Genomic DNA, 23,646 nt, shown 5'->3' on the forward strand with positions numbered 1-23,646 from the left:
GGCACTTTGACTTATATCCAATCATCCCGGGTCCACACCTCCTCGGAGATGTTTGCTTAAGATGTCAAAGTATAAGCCTCCATGACTAAGGTGACTTGATACCGCAAGTTAAAGGAAACTCACACTTAAGCTGCGCTGAGATCTTCATTGACATATGTATAGAATCATATGAAGTCTCAAAGCAAGTCACTCCAATGAACTAGTTACCTTTAACCAGCATCCATGTTTAACTCTCAACATCCAATGTCTCCAGCCAATGAGAATAACTATTTGATAAACCAAGGAGTTTAAACGTGTTAGTCTCAACAGAATCGATGATGTTCGTGCTCATCAATTCTTCAACTAGGGATAATTTTAATACATTCATAATTACACATGTAGAGATGCTCACTCGTTGTGATCCAATCACAAATTCTCTCATGCTATAAATCGTATTGCGGACATTCAGTAAATGAGTTTAAGATCCAATCAAACACATAGAGAATATGCACTCAAATAGTAAATTTCTATTTATCCAATAAATAGTATAACTGTAAGGCGATTGTCTTAGGACACCTCTCAAATATAACAGAGAGAACCCCTACCCTTACCGTAGCTCAGAGTTTCTAGTTTATGCTATCATCAAGTGTTCCATTTGTGTATCTATTTATTGGACCATTCAGGAAGGTGTCAGTAGCATGTAGGTTCGTATTCACTACATTGTTCAATGGCCCTTGCACTAGTCTCTTATCCTAGCTGAAGTTCCTCCAAGACTGAGAAGATAATACCTAAAGATATATCTCGTTGTCTTTCAACTCACCATTGGGGTTCTAGCTTATATAGTAGAGTTCTCATTTTGCATGCGAGAGGCACGGGGTTTGATTCATTGGACCTCCACCAATCTTTAGTTTTTTACTATTCCTTATTATATATCAATTAATAAACAATTATAGATTCTTTCTTACCAGTTGGTAAACCTAAGGATTATAGTAGTTCCAGGTGATCCTTAGGTCGCTAGTTTGAATTTAGTAGGTTAAAATCTTAATTTTTTTATCTTTTAATTGTTTCCTTTTTCTAAAATAAAAAAATTAGTCATGGTCTCTGTAAAATCAAAATGGTACACTCTAGTGGCGACTAGTCTTAACTCAAGTAGTGGAAATTCAGTGGGGCTTTCTTGCTATTACTACTACGTATAGTGAATGATCTCCAAAGTTTTATGTATTTAGAAGGGATGTTTTTTATCAAACTATCTTTTGTGGTTCTTGAAAAAACTTCACTACTTACGCTAATTGATGCGTGACTTTCTTCATCAATGAACATTGGCAAATGGGTTATTCACTGGAGAAGTACAAGAATGGAGAGAGAACCCCTGCCATCACCATAGCTCAGGGTTTCTAGTCTATGTTATCATCAAGTGTTCCATTTGTGTATATATTTATTGTACCATTCAGAAAGGTGTTAATAGCATGCAGGTTTGTATCTACTACATTGGTCTTTGCACTAGTCTCTTATCATAGTTGGAGTTCCTCCAAGATAGAGAAGATAATATTTAAAGTTAAATCTTAATGTCTTTTAATTCATCATTGGGGGTCTAGCTCATATGGTAGAGCGCTCGCTTCGCATGCGAGAGGCATGGGGTTCGATTCCCCAGACCTCCACCAACTTATAATTTTTTATTATTTCTTAACAGAGAAGATAAGTGTTTGTTTCACGTGAGAGAGACACGGGGTTTGATTCCTCTACTAACTTTTTTTTTACTATTCTTCATTGTATATTAATAAATAATTATAGATTTTTTTACCAACTTACAATTTTTTACTATTTTTTAACAGAGAAGATAAGTGCTTGTTTCATGTGAAAGAGACACGGGTTTTGATTCCTCTACTAACTTTTTTTTTATTATTCTTTATTATATATTAATAAATAATTATAGATTTTTTTTCCCAGACAGTGTAGGACTTAAAGTAGATGGAGAGATTCATTTTTATTAACCTACTTTAAGTTTATCTACAACAATATATATAGTTATTTATTGATAGTAGATATTATTTAGCTACAACAGTGGTTACTTTAATATTAGTTATTTTTATAATGATGATGAAGACTTTGATTTTTATGCAAGTAAGTTTTATTATCTTAATATAACAAAAATATGATTTTTTTTCTTCGTTTATGGTAATATTTTTTTATGTGAGTAAATTTAGTTTTATTTTACAAATATACAAATCTCATAACTTAATTAGTTGTCTGATTGTTATCTCATTTTTAAATTTATATATTTTATTTATTAATGTACTGTATTTTTTTTCTATAGATCATTAGAGATTAGAGGTGATATATTGGTGTCTTGTTTCTCACATTTAAATATGATAAATTTTTTCATATTCTTCATTATGCATATGATGAATATGCAATTTTTATTTACTTTATTTTAACAATTATGAGTGATAGTTTTAACGTGGCGCCATAGAGAAATACTGATGGAAGATCACTATCAGAGTCTGCTTCGACACCTTCGCAATCTTATTCTTTTGCTGGCAATGTAAATATAATTAATTTTTTTCCATTGCAACGAGCATTCACTTGGGATAATATTGAAGAGTTAGAAATAAGGAGGATTTTTAAGAAAAAAATATGACGATCAAATTGGACATGTACTAAATCATGTGAAGATCAACGGGAAAAAGTCAAATTGCATCACCAAGGACAATTGAGGCAAGATTCAGAATTTTTTAGAATCTGAGGAGAGCAGACGAAAGAGTCAACAGAATAAAATAAATCAAACTTAGAATTTTGAAGAATCATCTACGACGTGTGCAGGAGGTTTGATCAATATTGGTGAACATAACAAAGATTGATAATTTTTTTAAAACACTAATTTTTGAATCTATTCAGACTATTTCATTATTTCTAATGATATTTTTTATGCCAAGGAAATGAAGACCGAGTCATTATTTATAGACACTTTCATGCATACATTTCAAAAAAAAAAGACAAGATGAGGAGAGAGTTAGAGTAAGTAAGATTTGTAATTTCAAAACTTTCAATTATTTAATGGATATTATCAATGTTAATATGAATGTTCATAATTTAGTTATAACAATAGTCTCATAATCCTATATATCTAATCAAGATTATATACATTTCTATTATATTATATGCATATCTAATCAAAACTTCCAATTTTGTTGTATGCTTAATTTTTAATTTTTTAAAAAAAGATTTCTCCACTCAGAATCTTTTTAGAAAGGAGTTAATCAAAATAAAAATTAATTTGTTTAAATTGCACACCTTTATTATTTGTGCAAAATCTTTGTATACTTAAATAAAGATATTGTTATCAACTTCATTGCATGCTTGAGTTAACTGTTCATATTTATTCTGCTGTATTACTTTAGCAATTTCTATTTTAATTTCAAACTCATAAAATTCGTAACGCTATTTATCCCACTCTAACATCGAGTTTAATCTTGCACAAACGGTCAGGAGAAATGACACGATCTTAGCTGAAAGGCTAGGAAAAATGACTCAATCCTGACTTTTGGCTAGGAAAGATAAGTGGATCCTAATTGATTGGCTGAGAGAGAATGGCATGATCCTGGTCGAAAGGCCAAGATACATGGTTCAATCTTGGCCTTTTGGCTAGGAAAGATAAGAGGATCTTGACTAGTTGGCCAGGAGAGAATGACCAAGTGACCAAGTAGATGAGCGACCAAATTTCTGAATAGCCAGGTAGTTAAGCGACCGAGCAGACGAGTGATTCAAGGTCAGAATGGGCAAGTGGTCGAATGGCTAATGGGTCCAATGGCCGAATGATTGAATCCTAGATGGTTGAATTTCGGATGACTAAATGGTCGAAGGGCTGAATGGATGAATGGTCAAATGGCTGAATGGCTGAATTTCAAATGGTTGAAGGGTTGAATGGCTGAACGATTGAATTTCGGATGGTTGAATGGTTGAAGGGATGAATGGTTGAATTTCAAATGGTTGAAGGGTTAAATGGATGAATTTTAGATGGTTGAATGGTTGAATTTTGGATAGTTGAATGGTAGAAGAGTTGAATGGTTGAATAACTAAATTTAGGATGGTTGACTGACTTAATGGACGAAGGATTGAATGGTTGGCTGAATGGATAAGGGTTGAACGAATGAATGGATGAAGAGCTAAATGTCTAAATGATTGAATTCCGAATGGATGAATGGGCGAAGGGATGCATGGCTGAGCTACCAAATATGGTCAAGTGACTAAACTACCGAATGACTGTGTGGCCGAATAGTTAAGTGGCCAAGTGGTTGAATAATCTAGACGAGCAGTCGAGTATGGCTGAGAGGCCAAATATGGCCGAATGGTCATGCGATCGAATATGCATGAGTGGCTGAATGACTGAATAGTTGAGAGAGATTTATAAATTCCTAAGTATGAATATAGCTAACAATAGCGACTTTAGTACTTTAACTGGGTAAAGAAAGAAAACTGATCAGGCTTTGACGTAACTACTAAATTTGTGTGATATAATAGTGCAAATATACTTAATGAGAGATTCAATTTGATCCGCTCCATTAATTCTAAATTCGACTTTTGCCTACTTTGCTAAGTTGTAGGGTCTTGGGCTCATTTCGCATCATCCATCCAGGAGGGAGAGCTCCTTTATCTTTAGTCTCAGTGTAGCTTAGTTTTTCATGCTTGCAGAGTGTTTGGTTTAATTCCCCTTTACATTATGTTTACTTTTGTTAATGCATTTCAATTCATCTAATTTGTTTTTGTCTTGCTTCGTTTAATACTTTAAGTTATTGTTCTTCATTTAGATGCAAGTAGATTAGGCTAGATTAGAATATTTTACTTTATTGTTCTATTAATTCCTTTGCAAGTAGGATAGATTAGATTAGATTTCTATTTAATGCCATTAGCTTTAGAAATTCCATTTATAACATCAAAAACATAAATCTCATTCCAAATAATTTAATCCTATATTGATATTCACTGACTACATTCTTTAAGAGAAATGATCTAAGTCATCCTTATACTATATTAGTATAGAGAGGTTCGATAATTTTGAATTGTAATCATATCACGATAATTCAGTTGTATCACCTTACCATTGCATCATAGCCTAAGAGGCATCTATTCACCTTTAAATTAGTTGCTGACCATTGCTTGGATATATGTCTCTTCTTCAAGTTGTGAAAATAATTTGATGGATGAAATGATGTGGGTCAAATCCTGCATTATTGTCCCTCCCCCCCCCCCCCCCCATTTTCCTTTTGATCAAGCTACATCTGTCGCTACTTTGAAATTTGTGTTGTCAATCTTCATGGAAGGCCACTTCGCTGTGTCAACCATGACTTTGGGAGACAACTATTGAGAAGAAGCAAGGCGTTGGGCTCAAGGAGATCGGTGGAGGAAGCATTGATGATGGTTCCTCCCTATCTCCCCCTCTTGTAATAGGGATGACTCATTCTCATCATAGTTTTTTGTTCTTTTCCCATAAATGGTGTCAATTTGATAGAGTCCTTTTTCAACGCTTGAGTTATTCCTCTCCTTCTTCCTTGTCTATAGCGGTGATGGTTGTCCTTCAATGAGTCTGTTCTCTAAGCCTTGTGGATCAAAGCACGTCAGTTGAGGATCGACGTTACCAGGGTAACCCCTCTAACGGTCAAGTCATTATTGTGCTGAAAGGAGGAAGGCTTGCTTATGCAAGGGAGCGTTAAGAGCTCAAAAGAGAAAGACGTAGAAGATTAGCCTCCACATGTGAGAAGAAAATCATACTTTCTGTTAGGTCCAGCCTGATGCGTTGCACGTGTTTACATGTTTCGCAAATGTGTGCAGCGAAAAAATAAATAATAATTATATTATTACAACACTTGCAACACACGCATGCATGATACAATAAGTATATGAAATAAATGAAAATTAAAATTTTATAGAATAATAATTTATTTTAGGTATACCTGACGGATGTCATGGAATGGGATTAGCATCAATCGAGCGGCTCTATCAAAGCTCCGCTTCTATCGGTGATCCACGCCAAACTCTCCTCTGGATGGCTTCCCAAGCCACGAGTCACGTCACCATCTTCGATATTAGTCGACGATCTACAACGATCGATATGAAAGAAAATCTTAATATCAAAAAACATGCAACAACACACGTCGCGTTCATTTTTTGGGGCTTTCTAACTATTATCGACAATCGTATTCCTGATGTAGTTTCGGTGGTCAACCTTTGATCCTTCATTTAAGACAAACAATCAGAACCATTTCCGACAAGAATGGAACGATCTTCGGAAGCTTCACAAGCTTCCGTGAAATGACCGATGGTTGTTAGACTATCGGAGTTGATTAACAACGATTGGATAGCTCTTCACAAGAGTTATCAACGATGTTCTTCTCCGACAATTGTTATCCTCAATGAACACTTCGTCGGCCGACGGTAACCCTTCATAAGAGCTCCAACGGTTGGACAATGAGCCCCGACCAATAGCTATAGTAGCTCCAGCGGTGGAGGGCATGCTTTGAGAAGAAGGTAAAAGGGGCGGCCTTTTCCTTTCCAACAATCGTTGTTCACGGGAAACCAACAGTCGACATCCAATGCCGATAATAAGGACACTCTTCCTTGCGATCAACCACAGGTCTTCACCAGGGAGAAGCCAAAGGGCAGTCGGCGCCTAATCCCCTTCTCACGCGGAAGCACCGAAATGGGCAGTGTGCGGTCGGCGAACTCCGATATAGAATCCTACTCGTGATTGGGAGAAGAAGAGGAAGAATGCGGCGCTCACCCAATTGGCTTCTCACGATCGAAAACCCTAAATCAACCTTGGGAGAAGATCGACACACATGAAGGCGAAGGGGAGAATCGCAATTCGCAAACGGAAGGAGGGCGGTGCGATTCATCTTCACGCGGAGATGAAGCTGCGCGATCGATAAAATCGTGATTAAGGGAGAAAGCTATGGCGCCTTTTCTCTCACGCAGAAAAAATCGAACCCCATCACAGTTGGCTTAGGGTTTTAATATAGGGTACTGTAGCAAATCAAATAGGATGAATTAAAATGAATGGTTGTGATCAAACTTGATTTTGATCTCAACCGTTTATTCCTCCTTTAATGTTATATCCCATATAATATTTCTTGTTGTGTTTGGATCCAATCCAAAACCACATCCTTAGCTCGATACCCAAAACTCATATGTCGATCAACTTAAGTTCAGTTCAAAATCAAGCCAAGTTGGTTTAATTTAATTCAAAACCAAATCATTTGGTTTAATTACCAAAATATCTCCAATCAAAACCAAACCAATTTGGTTCATTTTGCCTTCATAAGACGAAGTACATCATCACTTCCGATCTGTCAAAATCTCTTCCATTAGAACAAACCAATATGGTTCATTTCATCTTCATAAGACGAAGCCTATCATTTTTGCCCTTGTCTGATCCAACCAGACTTTATTTCTCTCATTCTGAGAATTCAATTCTCAAACTAATTTTAAATCCTTCAAAGAAATTTATAGCGTATGTGACACAATAGGTTCTCGATTATGTTGGTCGCCCGTAATTAACTATTAATTACAGAATGAACATAAGTGACACTTAATAGTATATCATAACCCCCAATTGATCAAAAAATTAATGATTGATTCTAAAACTATTTCTAAACCCTTCAGCAGCTACAATGAAACATGTCTCGTTCCTTTCACTGTCTTATACTCGCTTAATTCAGGACGTGATCTATATGTGTCAGTCCTCACTAGACTGACTACGTCACATCTAGCCCAAGCTTGCTTTCTTGTCATGTGGATTCAAGTTACTTATATATGTATACAAGAGTGTCATCCTCTTGATATGCAATGCTTTGATCAAAGACTTCAAGTAACAATCCTGACAAGCGATCGTACGTATACATCTCCTTTTTTAAGTAGTGGTGAATCCTCTATGGGCTATCCAAATACCTTTGGATACTTCGACTTACACTTAATCATCTTGAGTCCATACCTCCTTGGAGATGTTTTCTTAAGATATCAAAGTATAAGCCTCCATGATCAAAATGACTTAAATACTATAAGTCAAAGAAAACTCACACTTAAACTGTATTGGTATCTTCATTGACATATCATATATACATAGAACTATATGAAGTCTCATGGCAGGTCACTCCAATGAACTAGTTACCTTTAACTAGCATCCACTTTTAACTTTGAACATCCAATATCTCCGACCAGTGAGAAAACTACTTGGTAAACTAAGGAGTTTAAAACGTGCTAGTCTTAACAGAATCGATGACGTTCATGCTCATCAATTTATCGACTAGAGATAATTTCAATACATTCATAATTGCACATGTAGAGATGTTCACTAGTTGTGATCCAATCACAAATTCTCTCATGCTATGAATCGTATTGCGGACATTCAGTAAATAAATTTAAGATCCAATCAAACACATAAAGAATGTGCACTCAAATGTGAATTTTTATTTATCTAATAAATAATACAACCATAAAGTGATTGCCTAGAGACACCTCTTAAATATAACACCTTCCGCTACCATCACCTAACCTTATATAGCCGAGGGAAGAGGAAGTCTAGGCTGCTACACGAGTCGGGATTCGTAAGTCGGCCGATGGGGAAAAGCTAAGTCGAGCAACAAAGGGGACAACGACGGAGCAATACAACTGGCACATCGAGTCACTCGTCAGGTGTCACCTTTGGTGCAGGTTGTCTTGCCAAGGGTGGTTGTGTCCTAGTGTACAATGATTGTGATCATTAGGAGTTGTCAGAGGTTAAGGTCAAAGAAGGATCAGTTTGTCAAGGACTCTGCATGAGAAAGTCATTGTGGCCAAGTGGAGTTAATAAGGTTAGGTCAGGCAGGGCCCATGAAGGGGCATGCCCACGTGATGCATCTACGTGATCCATTCACGAACCCGAATGGATTGCGCTCTTGAGCATTGTAGCTTCCAAAATGTTGTAGCTGTAGGGAATCTTATGCGATAAAAATAAAAAATCACAGTAGAAATAGGATCTCTCGAGCGATCCATGCGAAAAACTTGTACAAATTAAAACTATAAAAATCTATCTAATAAATTTCACCTTTGATGCATGCCCTTTGCTTATCCCGCTCATCCAAAAGTTGTCGGATCTCTAGCACGTTCAAGTGTCCGTGCCTCTATATGTATCCACACGAACACTCACTTTTAGAGAAAGGTGGTTGTGCTAGCAACCTTTGTGGATTTAGGCCAAGAGGGGAAAGAGGAATTTCGTGCATAATGAGGAAAGGAGGAAGAAAAATGAACCACTCAAGAGTTTTGCAAGAGAAAACTCTTTTATACTCATACTATGAATACCAAGGATTTTTAGGCTTTTGATATTCCTTATCAATGCTTGATTAATCCTATTAATCAAGCATGATAATTCTCATGCATGTAACCTCCTCCTCTTCATTGCATGATTAATCCACATTAATCATGCATAATGAATCAAAATCCAATTTGACTTGATTTGAGTTTAACTCAAATTCAACTCATGCATGTAACTTCCTCTTTTTAATTGCATGATTAATCTACATTAATCATGTATAATGAATCAAAATTCATCTTGGTTTAATTTGAGTCTAACTCAAATTCAACCAACTTAAGTCTAACTCAAGTCTAGGTCATCCAATGAGCTTAATTATTCTTTTAGTCAAACTAAAATGAACACATCTCCAAATATAGTGTTATTTGTGTGTGACCCAATAGGTTCTTGTAACATTGACAATGTTTCTAAAACCTATTTTAGAAACATAAGCAATGAGCGGCATCTAGCAATGCATCATTGCTACCCAAGTGACAAGAATGTCGAGATCCAATATAACCTTCATGACTATGATAATGTATGATCATGTCCTTCTATCCTCGATATCTAGATTGATCAATGAGGCATAGACCGTGTCATCCTCTTATCAACTTTTATGTTTCTTGATCCCCAAGTAGACTCACTCAAGCAAATGAGCTCAATATCTCATATTGACTCATTTGAGCATGACCATGCATTTTGTGGTCCTACTCTATCAAGAGGTCGTAAGATACTACTCCCGTTATATGGGAGGGATAGATCCCATCTACATCACTCGCATCCCTCCGCATAATTTGTTACATACTCAGTGATCGCCTTTATAGTCCACCCTGTTACGGGTGACGTTTGAAGATACCAAAGTATATAACTCTTTATGTAGGGAACCATAGTGACTTCAGGTTTAAGGACTATTCATACTAATAGTTACATGAGAAAATTTATGACACTCATATAACGATCTATGAAACTTTCTCATGACAGGTCAATTCAGTATACATTCTCTAATATATACTCATGTGTCAACTCGATATCTCATATCCATAACTTGTGAGATCAAGTCATCCAGCTAATCCACAGGCTAGTCTCAACGCATTAACATCGTCCCTGAATATTAATACTTGACTAGGAATGATTAAGAGTAGTGTTCTCTATATCATCTCACTATCAATTCAAACAATCGATATGATATAAATTAGAACTAGTTACCCAAGGACATTATTATACTTAGTTATTTAGCACAAATACAAAGTAAGTATAATAATCAAAAGACTTGCATTTATTAATAATAGAATATGATATAAAAAGTCCCTAATCAATCATCATATAATTGGCTTTAGGGCTACTACTGACAGTAGCATCTCAAGCATTGTAGCATTTCAATGTATTGTAGTTTTTTTAGCACTGTAGCTCTCGAACACTATAGCTTCACGGGCACTATAATATTCTAAGTATTATAGTTTCTTGGGTACTGTAGATTCCGAGCACTATAGCCGCCTCAGACACTATAGCTCTCGAGCATTGTAGCTTCATGGACACTGTAGCATTTCGAGCACTATAGCTTTCCCAGACACTCTAACTAGAGTCAAAGCTAGGATTTTGATTCAATTTAAGCAATAATATAATATAATTAATAAAGTAAAAAATATATAAAATTTTATAATCATAAAGCACTATAAAATAATTATCTTACAATTATTCTTTTCAAGTCTTCATATTTTGTAACTTTCATACAATAGCTTCGTTATCATCAAAACTCTAAATCCTTTGTTGCAATAAAACTCGAATACAATCAATCAAAGCATGAGACAGATATGGTGGTCATTCTGCATTTGCTTTGATTGTTTGTGCAAAATTGATTGATGTGTTTATCTTGATTCATCAAAGCTTCACAATTCATTCGAGTTTTATGATGTTCATTATCATGCACCTATCTTTACCCTTCTAATTTATGAATCCTTCGCTAACAAAAGCCTCTTCTCCTGCTTTGGTTCTGAATTAAAATCTATGCATGGTATATATATATATATATATATATATATATATATATATATATATATATATATATATATATATATATAACATCCATGTTAAAGTTCATAATTAGTAATTAGTATCAAATTGCTAATAAGAAAATTAATATATAATTACTAAATTAAATCATAATCTAACCCAAAACATCAAATAAAAAAAAATAAATAACTTTTTAATTCTAAAACTAACCATCTAAATTTAAACATTAAAAATCCTAAAGTCACGAATCAATATGAAATAAATTATATTTTTCATCCCAAATTTTATTCCTCGAGTAAGTAACTAGTATCAAAAGAAATTCTAAAGCATCGTATAGCATAGTGGCTCAAAATCTAAATAATGAAACTATCAAAAGAAGGGAAAAGAAAACTAACTTTAACCTTAGTTAAGGTTTCAGTATGTACAAAAGAAGAGTTTTAATTATTTTTTTATGCTGACTACCGTCAACTATCAACGATGAGTTTGAATTAATAAGAAAAAAATTCTCCTGGATCCCCTGGAATAATTAAAAGAATACCAAATGGCAAAGGATATGCAAACTTGAATTCGACTTAGGAAGAAATTATCATATTGAAGATCTAAAAGTCGCGTATAAAATGCCCCCCGGGACAAAGTTTAATTGGCTATTGCAGGGCTGATATTGCTATAATGGATAAGAATTGAATCTCAATAAAATTAAAAAAAATGTCCTCCTCACAGTGGTCAACTATAACTTCTTGATTTATCTTCTTACAACTGATCATGAAATCGATCGTACAAAATCGTTAGGGTAGCAGATTCTATTTTTTATTACAATTAGAAGAAATATGAGGTCTAGAATATATGAGGAGATCATTTAAGCACCAAACTATTGCTATTTTAACATAGAAAAAGAAATTCCTTGACATGAAAACCCTCTTCGCCACCCTAAACTAGTTATTGTTATTATTCTTTTCATGAAAATTATTATATAACTTTAAAAGAAAAATATTTTATATTTCTATATAATTATTATGAATATTAATATATCTAGTGGCCAAATTGTTACACAATACGAAATAAAAAAAATTATAAACACATTTTTGTGAATTAAGAAAATATTTCTATAGTAATATTTATTACTTTTTCCTAATTATTCCCTTCCAATTAATTTGGACCATAGCAAAGCTAAAAGAATAATTAATTGCATTGAAAGATTAAATTAGAACGTAATTTTTTTCATAACCAAAATAAAAATTAGATAAATTCAGACTCTACATTTTCTAATTCTTTTATTAAATTATTACAAAATACATTTTAATTTCAAAAAGAAAAGTATATTTACTACAATGAAATATTCCAATTTTTTTTTCTTTTTTTGCCGAATACATTCTTATACTAAATATGGAAGCAGGCAACGATGCGGCCTGCTAGCGGCCCAGGAAGCCCAATCCACAATAAAGCCGATTTGACCTATAACTAAAATCATGCATCGCCGTCCATTTAACATTGGACGTTCACGATTGCCAGAGGCATTATCGTTGGTTTCCTCTATATTGCCCAGTTAAATTGGCACGCAAGATCTCGCGACGAGCTCCTGCGACAAGAAGAGGCGATCCTTGGGATTCGAAGCGGACAAGCTTTTCGGTGACGAAACGATGGCGATGGCGGCTCTCAGGAGGGAGGGGAGGCGGCTACTCATCTCTCCTGTCTCCTACAACTCCCCCGTCGCCCGATCAATGATTAATCATGAGTAAACCCTCGATCTATCAATAACCCCTTTCTATCTGTATTCGATTGATGGATCTTACTGCCTGAATGTTAGAAAACTTTATGTTTTTTGTTTTTTTATGCTGTGTATGGATGTGATTGCTGATGCTGATTTTTGTCTTGTTTTATTGATTTATTTTTATGTACGCTTACATGAATGGTTTCATGTTTAAAGACGGGATTTTTTTTGGATCTCTAATGTTTCAGACCTGAAACTACCTTCCTAATGATTCCATTTATCTCGACTGTAACACCTCGATTCTAAGCCACTGTAGCCATCCTAGAAGGATCAGTATTGTCGACGGCAAGCCACCGGGAGGAGTGGATCAAAAACAGCGCTTGGAGGAAGTCGACGGCAGATAAAGGCCAAGCAAAATAGCGAAAATAGATTTTAATTGATTCAATCGTTTTTATTCAACTTTTACGAATGGTTGGGCCTAAAGTGTGCGTAGGTGCTTTTTCAAGTCTGGCGTCAAATTCCATAGCTCAACCTTAGCGGTGGAAACTACATAGCCGGAGTGTGGTAGGGGTGGAGGGAATTTTGGGTTCGAGTAGTGAAATTGTGTTACCGAGTTGTATCTTTATTTTATTGATAAATATATTGGATTTGTCAATAAAATTTGACTACCTTGTGTGGGAGATACTTGTATAGGAGGGGAAATATCTTGGATTTTACTACCTTCATCCACCCCATGGGGCTTTTCTGATGGCTTTCCCTTTTTATTGAATCTTATCTAGGTTTGTATTGTAGCCAAGTTTTCCTCTATTTTCTTGGCTTTTTACAAAAACTAATATCGAAGCTAGAGAATGTCATCCATTGTTGGCTTTGATTCCCACTGATATGGTCACAAGGAAACGACAACCACAAGTGATGATACAGAAGAGAGAGAAATTAAGAGAGGTATAGGTCGAGATTGATTGAGAGGGATAGTGGAGATACGAGAAGAGTAATAAGAAGAGAAGAGACACTTGTATTATTGCTTCTTCTCCTCTATTATGTGATATCTATTTATAAAATAAAATATAACTGGGTCATAATAAAAAATTAATTTAAGATACAACTGAATCAATTAAAAATTATGATATTTATTTTGATTGGCCCTTGTCAACCAAATTTCGTCCTTTTTTGTATCTTGATTATCACACGTGGTTACAGAAGCTATAACAGCTACCTTTGCTACTCTCTGGCCCATGTTACAAGCGTATGATCTATGAATACATGTGTGTTATTTGTTCAATATAAATCACTGGCCTTTTTCATTTTTTAGATCATGTAAAAAAATACGGTTAAATGTTTTTTTTTGTTTGGCTGATTCTAGTTGATCACCACTATGATTTAGTTATACCAAGTGGAGAAAAATTAAGGTATTGGCTATATAGTTGCTCTATTGTCCTGTGCTTAACAAGATCATAAGTTGGCAATTGAACATGCAAGAACTCTCATCTTATTTTGCATTAAAAGCAGCTTTATTCATTAGCTATTCAGTTATTACAAAACAAACATAAACCATGTAAGATGTTTAAGAAAGTAAGGTTAAGGGGTGAGATTTTAGAGAGGGCTTATTCATTAGCTATTAGCTTTATTCACCCTTTTCATGTCTACACTTCTAGTCGGCCCTATCTTCCCACTTTTTTTGTGAATCAACTGAAGTGAGACATAAAAATATGTGCTAACAGGTGAAGATATTTTCATGATTTGGTGGACTTTCTATTTTGTGGACTTTTCCCATGATCCATGAATATACCCATGTCTGAACTTTCCTTCGCATGTGAAAAACTTCATTCCTGTCTCCCCATCCTGCCAAATCTTAACTGAATTTATGTAGATCCATATTTCCCGATTCTCCATTAGATTCCATCTGTCAGAAAAATGCAGGTTTTATGTAAATAATTAGTTTTGTGCTATTACTTTGTTCACGTGGAACACAATTATATCACTAACTCATTTTTCAATCAGCAATGAACTTGGGTTAATAGGTGCACGGGCTGCTTCAACCCAAGCAGGTGTGAAGTCTGTTGATCTCAAATTTCGTTCTTTTTTGTTTTTTTTTTTTTTGAGAATTTAGCCACTTAATTGAGGGTTTGATTGTTGCATGTATTTGTCTGCAGTGAGAAGCCGGATGAAGAGTGTTAAGAACATTCAAAAGATTACAAAGGCAATGAAAATGGTGGCATCATCAAAGCTTCGCGCTGTTCAAACTAAAACCATAAATTCCCGTGGCTTATGGCCGCCATTTACTGCACTTCTTGGGGATGCTCCTAGTATGCTTCTGGATTTCCATTCTCTAGAAATCAACATTTCTAACTTTGACTCTTCTAATCAACTGATCATTTACTCTTCCTAATTTTCCTTTTTACTCTGGTTGACATTGTAAATGTTTATGCATGAATTTGTTGATCTTTGTAGCTGTATACAACAGTTGCACTCTGATTTACATGATTAACCGCAGACCTTGCTTGATGTTTGGGTCTTGTAAGACTTTAGTATTATAGATTTTAAAACTTCGAAAGTCTGCATTTGCTGTCTGAATGTGATTGAGGACTATTGTAACTGGAATTTTTTTTATACAAGCAATAATGGGTGATTGAAAGATGTTTTATATAACAATGTTTTTGAAGTTATCAACTAGTAGAAAAGAAGTTCCCAGTTACACCATTGCTTTATTTTTTCTTCTGTTTAATTATTTTTTACCTTGACAAAGTGAGCAATGGTTACCTAAATGATATATTGGGTTCAAAAAGCCATTGGGGGATGGGTATTAGAGGATAAGGAAATGTTAACTGTCAAGCTAGTTCACATACTTCTCTATTTAGGGAATAGATTATAGTGAGCACCCCTTTTGCTACCAGAAATATTTTCTACCTCCAGGATAAGTTACTCTTGAACTTTCCTGTGAGTCTAAATTAGATGGTGTCATGTGATTTATATAAATTCATACATAACCTATGATTCTTGTCTGTCTGTTAGTAGGGTCTTAACATTTTCAAGGTTTTTACTACTTAGATCAGCAAATATTTTGATGATTGTTTTCTCATTTTTGTTTTTTTTTTCAAGTTTCACTTTAATCAGTTGTGCATTTGTTAGATTAAGTCTATGTTTGAAGCAGTTAGTGTTTTTTCTTTTCTAGTCTGACAAAATTATTCTGCATTCAGCATCCTGTCAGCCTATTGTTATCAGATTTTCCCCCCTTTTTTTACTGATTTTGTCATGCTAACCATATCTTGTTGCATCACAGGTGTTGATGTGAAGAAGAATGTTATTGTGGTTATTACATCCGACAAGGGTCTTTGTGGTGGCATTAATTCCACATCTGCCAAAATCAGCAAGTTTCTTTACAAGTTGACTTCAGGTACTATCCATATATTGGCATACAACATGGCACTAGCATTTAAATTAAGATTGTAATTGACCTGATATTCCTATCAGGTCCAGAAAAGGATACTAAGTATGTTGTATTGGGAGAGAAAGGTAAGGTTCTATTAGTGCGCGAATTCAAAGGTAGCATTGAGTTGACTGTTTCTGGGTTACAAAAGATTCCTCTCAATTATACTCAGGTCAGTTCTAATTATGATTTTCACATGTCCTAAGGATGAAGGCTAATAAATCTTGCCTTAATTTCTTTATTTATTTATGCAATTATCTTTAACCTCCTAGGATGGATCTTCTCAATCTTTTTTCACCTTCATTGATGATGAGATGAGAAAAGAAAGCTTGTTGGCTTGTTTTCTTGAATTTGCACAGAAACTTGTTGTACCAGTTATGGGTCAAATGATCAACAAGAGTGATTGTATTTATTCCGTCATTTTGGAAAGCTAGACTCTAACTAAAGAATTAGGCAACTAATGGCTGAATTTTTTGTCTTCTCTTATACAGCAACTGTTTTTCTGAAACATCAGTTGGTTGTGATCGGACAATTTCTATAATACTGGAGATGGTCAGGACTCTGATAACCATATTCTTAATAGTTTCCTCCTAGAAGCTTTGTTTGACTGACTTCCAACTTTAAGCATTTTCCTTAAGACAAGAATATTCTGTATGGATAGATATGTATTGCAAAAAAATTGAAATATTTGAGCAATGGGAAAATACTGAAAATTAAATTCGAGTTAAGGAGCTGTTCTATGTGAAATTTCTCTCATTCTATATGAAATACCTTTCAAAATTTTGTGCTAATAGTTTTCTAATAAATATTTGTTTTCTGTATGATCCGTTTCCTATTTCACTGGCCCATTAGTAGATATTTACCAAAACTCTCCACTAAATGACTGGACAAGACCAATAAGTCTCAATCATTTTGCTTGTGTTGGAGGATGGTGATCCTTTTTCATTTATTTAAAAATTAATAATTTTTATGTCATCTCATTACATTATGCTGCATTGTTACAGATTTCTGTTCTTGCTGATGATATTTTGAAGAACGTGGAGTATGATGCTCTGAGGATAGTTTATAACAAATTCCATTCGGTTATGTCCTTTGTGCCATCTGTCTCAACAATACTATCTCCTGAGGTGATTTGAGTCTATTTGAATATATAGATGTCATTTTTCGAAGTCATATTTCAGAAACACAGCCATTATAGTATCATATACTACCTTCATTTTTCAGACGGCAGAGAAAGAGTCGGAAGCAGGAGGGAAGCTTGGGGAGTTGGACTCTTACGAAATCGAAGGGGGTGAAACTAAAGCTGAAGTGCTGCAGAATCTTGCTGAATTCCAATTTTCTTGCGTGAGTTTTTTTTCAATAATTTGAAATTTGACTGCTTTTCCTATTTACTGGAGAATTACAATTTCTTCATACATGTAGGTGTTACTGGCTTTGCTACCAACCTGTCCATTAATAATTGTTTAATTTAGTTTACTTGAACGATAAATACATTTTAAGTTCATTCTATATCAGAATCTTCTAATAATTTTGATTGGATGTTGACTGAGATATCCGTGCTGTTTTAGCTTCTGTATAATGCAGCCATGGAAAATGCGTGTAGTGAGCTGGGAGCACGTATGTCTTCCATGGACAACTCTAGTAAGAATGCTGGTGAAATGCTCGATCGACTTACTCTCAGTTACAACAGGTCTCTCTCTCTCTCTCTCTCCCTCTCCCTCTCTTGCACGATCATATGTACTTGCTCATGTACATTATATTAGGAGTGCTCAACTTTTAGAACTGACTTTATTCTTCATCTATTTCTCCAAAGGACTCGTCAAGCTTCAATTACCACAGAGCTGTCAGAGATCATCTCAGGAGCATCTGCTCTTACTGGCTAGATGGAAGCTTTAGAACATCTATTCCTTTCATCTGAAATTTCACATTGACATGATGTTGTCCTCTGCAATAAGTTATGAGGAATTTGTTTTGCCTCAAATGGTATCATGCTCTTGTTTTTCCGGTTGTCTCGGTAATTTTCGACGACGATGGCTGTAATAACTCACTTTGCGATTTCGTTATCTCCGTTTTGATTGCCTCAGGCATCCCTTAAAATCATTTGTAAACCTCATTTCTTATCTGCTCGGTAGAATATTTGTTAAGAATCTTGTGTTCTTTTCGTGGATCGCCATTGTTGTTGTGTCTTTCTGTCCATTCTTTTTACTAGCAACCTTGGTGGTGCAACCCAAACCCTATGGTCATCATCTGTAAATCCCTTACAATAGAAATGACAGTAAATGATCTTCTCAATTCCATAGAGATCACACATCACAATCATAAAACATAGTTCAATGTAAATCCCTGATTCTCTTTTTTATTTAAAAAAAAGTTGTTTGAAATATATATTAATTATTGATGTGCAAATCAAGGGCTTATCTTACAATCTATCTTGTGATATAATTGTTTTTTAAAATAAATTATATTTCATTGTTTGTTTGTTGTACCCTTAAACTTTCACAACTTGTAGTATGTTCTTTCACATTCAAAAGTTATTTTCAAATTCAAAAATTATACTTAAGGAAAAATTGTACTTTATTTCCATTGAACTATGTTGTATGATAAGGATCGCAATTTAATAAATTGGGTAGGGCATTAGCAATTCTAGTTAAACAAATAAATCTACAAAGCCTTTTGTTTGATAGTGTTGTTTAATTATTGAATTGATGGTACTTTGGATTTAATTCTTTAATTGGCCACCATTACTTGATGGCAAAGTATGGCCATTGCCCCCAACAATGGGATTATTTATTATGATGGAGTTTGCATCAAGAAGCTTCAATCGTTTCAAGTGGCTTAGCTTGTTCGAGTAGGGTAGTTGTTGCGTTAAGTCACATTTTCTTTTAACTTCTCCACTTATCTACGAGTGACGATCAAAATCTTATTCGTTTAAATTGGGTCCGATCTCAAAGATTTCAGATAGGTATTTATGATACCCATTAGTTAGATAAATCAAACGAAGAGTAATGGTACCATCATATACATGATCAAACTAATGAAGGGTCTCTCTTTAATCATAAGTATATATTGCTCTATGATTTGTGCACACAACAAATGTTAGAAAGTGACTCTTTATTATATATTCTTGAATTGAAACAAGAAGACGTAAGTAAATATTACATACAAATTTTATATGTGAGCGATCGAGCTCATTCTTGACATCAAAATAATAATGTATACTACACATGCATGCACTCAATTCCAAATGAGCTTTAATTGTTTTGTTCGTCAACAACATCATTTTCATTTTTGCCGTGCGGGCAAAGTGCAAAATGGAGGATTTATATTATAGCTTGTAGTTCCTTGAAGGCTAATTCGGATTGAAGAAATCAACGCACAAAGGAAGGATTAATCTTCTTAATCCTTCATGTTGCTAGATTGTAGATCAACAAGAGAAAACCGCACTTGGATTTGATTTTTCCTAGGAATCAGAAGGACGGCTGTCATATCCAAGGAGGAGCTAGACAGTGCGACCGCCTCTCAATTTTTTTTTTAAATAATACTAATTAAAACTAAAATATACCTCATTTCTTTTTTCTTTTCCTCTCTAAAATATACCAATCGATTCACCGCCATTCATCACTAGAAAATTGAAATTGATCATAAATTTAGAAAGCCCTCGATATAAATTATCCATTGGTATTACTTTTGCACCATTCGTCATCGAAAATTGAAATTGATCATATATTTAGAAATCTCTCGACCTAAGCTATATATCTATTAATATCATTTTTATAAGAAAATATTATGACTTGGAATGAACTTGTCGACTCTTTTCTCTCATTGGAGTGCTCGATGCATTTCAACGAACTTGTCGACTCTTTTCTCTCGTTGGAGTGCTCAACGCATTTCTTACCGTCGCCATGGGTTTTTGTCGTTGAAAATCTTGATTTGAGGAAGCTTAGGCTTGATTTCAATACTTAGAATATGATTTTCGAAGGTTGTGATATGCGGTGAGCGTGGAAGTGAAACACCAACTCACTTTTCGAGTCTTGGTTAAATTTACAAACTTTGTAAAGAAAAGATCAAGACATTGTAAATACTATAATTCTTGTAAAATCAAGCAAACATCAACTGCAAATCATGAAAGATGATGATTAAGATCTATTACTGAATAAAGTTTCTTTATTTTATGTTAAATATTAGGGTAATCTAGACCCGACCACGGGCCGGGTCGAGCCCGGACCCGGTTAGCCGGGCCGAACCGGAACCGGCCCGGCATCCTGTCGGGCCAGTTACGGTTCAAGTCGTTTGGAACCGGCGAACCGCCGGGTTGAACCGCCGGTTTGGGTTTTTTTTTAATTTTATGTTTTTTTTCAACGGTTAAGATCATCATTTTTTTATCAATGGTTATGATTTAGTATCTGTTTAATATATTTGTATATATTATCAATATATTTTTATATAAAATATATTTATTTTTAATTAAATTATAATTTAACACATCGTTGCTGGGATCAAACCAAGACATCTTAGGACACAAGCGCATGTACTCACCACTGTTCTACAATATCTTTTATTTATAAAATTAATATAATTATATATATACTATATTTATATTTATTTAATTCAATTTTAATACGCCGTTGATGGGGAACAATTTTCACCGGTCAAAGACGTAGACACTCACCACTGTACCCCAATGACTTTTATACATAATTTCAATACGATATTATATATAATATAGTTATATATTTATTTCAAATATATTATAATACGCGTGGGGATCGAATCGAGAGTTCCGCATGAGAAATGGATACAGAGACCACTATACTACAACATCTTTAGTAAACTTATTCAATAAATTTATTTATATATTTATTTCAAAATTATATTTACATGACGTTAGTGAGGATCGAATCAGAGTCTCCCGCGTGAAAAAAAAAATACGCACCACTAAACTACATCAATTTTTCTCACTTTTTTCAATATTTCTTATATATATTTTAAATTTTTAATATAATAATCTCGAACCGTCACGAACCATGAACCGAACCGTGAACCGGTGGTTCCGAACCGTGAACCGTGAACCGTAACCGTCTTGGGCGGTTAAGGTTAAGGGTCGACCTGTCATGAACCGTCGAACCGGCGGTTCCGAACCGTCGAACCGGCGATTCTGAACCGTGGTCGGGTCTAGGGTAATCATCTCGCATATGGAAGACTTGTTCGCCTTTCATGAGAAATCACAATAACATATTGAATGAAAGACAAATCTTTACTATTATCGTGTTGAAGTATTTTATGAAGTGATAGATTTACAAAAGTTGAATAGTCGCTTTAACAAGGTAAACATACAGTTGTTGTTATGTATGGCTTGTCTTGATTCATTAAATTTATTTTCTGCTAATGATAAGAGAATTACTTTAGTTTACTATTCCTCTGATTTCTCTTCAACGGAGTTAATGTATTTTGAACACCAACTTGATAACTTTATTTTTGACATGCGAAATAGCAATCAATTATTTGAGATTGCGGGAATTAATAAGTTTGCTAAAAGGATGGTTCAATTAAAAAAATATTAATTGTATCATTTGATATATTTACTTTTAAAGTTAACATTGCTATTACCTGTTGCAACTATAGAGAAAATATTTTCAATAATGAAAATAATCAAAATCTTACTTCATAATCAGTTGGAAAAGTAGATTAATGAATCTCTAATAACTCTTCAGCAAAAGGTGGAATCCGCCACCCCAGCGGCCCCATACGGCCGGTCTCATGACCATATATGAGAAAATAAATCGAGAAGTTATAGTTGGTCACGACGGAGGAAGACATTGCCTCAATGAATCTCTAATAACTCTTCAGCAAAATGTGGAATCCGCCACCTCAGCAGCCCCACGCAATCTGCCCTACGACCATCTGTGAAAAGGTAAATCGAAAAGCTGTAGTTGGCCACTACGGAGAAGGGCATTGCCTCGATTTCATTAGATTTGATCATTGTCCACTTTAACAAGTCTGCTCCGTATTAACCAACTCAATCATGCTCCGAAGGCAATCTAATAACTCAAACTTATAATAAACACATTCGATAGATCAAATTTATTGGGTTTAAATTTAATGGCTTACTACCTTAACATGTAAGCCCACCGATAATTAATTGCATGGTTTTTATGATAATATTTTGATTTCATGAAATTTGAATATAGCCTCAAGTGGCAAAATTTATAGATATATGTATCTATAGAATTTATTTATAATTTATTAAGAAATAACCACATGAAAAGAGTTTTCTTTTAACATTTAATTTGTCAATTGATGAGATTAACTGTATACTTGTAAAGAAGCTCTTGTGAATTCCATTAGGGCAATATGCATGAAATTAACCTTCTAAAATTGATTTTAAAATAATGGGCAATTTACCAAAAAGTACACATCTAATTAAAAATGCTCAAAAGGCATTTCTATAATTACTTTTTTTGCTAAAACATTTCTTTTTAATTATGAAACAACTAGTGGTTGAATTTTTAACAAAAAATATTATAATTTAGAAATTCATAATAATTAAAATCATCTTTAGATTTGATTTTTTTCATTAAAATGAACTTTTTAAATAAAAGAAGTTTGATAAATTACACTTAAAATTAATTAAGATGCTTCTAAAGATCATTTTTAAAAAACTTTAAATAAAAATTTTCTTTTATTTTTATCTTTATCTTTATCTTTATGTAAAAGAGTCTATTTTTGGCTTTATCTTTATCTTTATCTTTAATAAAAAAAAGTCTGCCTAAAACTATTTTCATATTTTTAATTATAAAAGGTATATTTTGTCAAATTTTCTAAAAATATCTACCTTGAATAAGTTGCCTTGTCAATGCACATAATCATTTACTTTTCATGAAAAATCTCTTAAATTAATACCGTTACAAAATTTAACTGCCCAAACTGCCAAAATACCATAACTTTAAAATACCTTAGCTAGTATCAAAATTTAATGCCCTTCAATCCATTTCCACACATTTCGGCATGACTTAAATTCATAATAATAATAATAATAATAGTATAAAAGAATATTTGGGAATCAACTTTAATTCCATTTTACTAATAATCCACCAACTTACTAAACACAATACACAATTAATTAAATGCTTAATTAGAATTAATAACAATTATTAAAATATTAGAGAAAAAAATCATATTATACTTATTAATTAGATGATATAACGG

The 23,646-nt window shown here is 34.0% G+C and overlaps 1 protein-coding gene and 1 non-coding gene across 2 annotated transcripts; both read left to right on the forward strand.

Moving 5' to 3' along the window:
* Nucleotides 1-1,564: 1,564 nt before the first annotated feature.
* TRNAA-CGC (transfer RNA alanine (anticodon CGC)) lies at nt 1,565-1,637 on the forward strand. The gene has a single exon. It is a non-coding gene; the product is annotated as a tRNA-Ala (tRNA).
* An 11,225-nt stretch (nt 1,638-12,862) lies between these two features.
* On the forward strand, nt 12,863-18,537 carry LOC141831831 (ATP synthase subunit gamma, mitochondrial). Its single transcript, XM_074719232.1, has 9 exons — nt 12,863-13,040; nt 15,015-15,061; nt 15,167-15,319; nt 16,294-16,407; nt 16,485-16,612; nt 17,445-17,567; nt 17,665-17,784; nt 18,009-18,130; nt 18,254-18,537. The coding sequence occupies exons 1-9, from the start codon at nt 12,946-12,948 to the stop codon at nt 18,321-18,323; spliced, it is 972 nt and encodes a 323-aa protein (XP_074575333.1). The 5' UTR covers nt 12,863-12,945; the 3' UTR covers nt 18,324-18,537.
* Nucleotides 18,538-23,646: the final 5,109 nt, after the last annotated feature.

This window comes from Curcuma longa, chromosome 7, assembly GCF_044706935.1.
Source record: "Curcuma longa cultivar G26 ecotype Majalengka, Jawa Barat chromosome 7, ITB_CL_G26_1.1, whole genome shotgun sequence".
NCBI lineage: Eukaryota > Viridiplantae > Streptophyta > Magnoliopsida > Zingiberales > Zingiberaceae > Curcuma > Curcuma longa.

What these genes read in the sequence shown, in the direction of transcription:
- LOC141831831 (XM_074719232.1), top strand. Translation starts at nt 12,946, where the DNA reads ATGGCGATGGCGGCTCTCAGGAGGGAGGGGAGGCGGCTACTCATCTCT. An exon ending in ACTTCTTGGGGATGCTCCTA is followed by an intron (nt 15,320 to 16,293) that starts GTATGCTTCTGG and finishes GTTGCATCACAG; the next exon opens with GTGTTGATGTGAAGAAGAAT. An exon ending in TCTTTACAAGTTGACTTCAG is followed by an intron (nt 16,408 to 16,484) that starts GTACTATCCATA and finishes TATTCCTATCAG; the next exon opens with GTCCAGAAAAGGATACTAAG.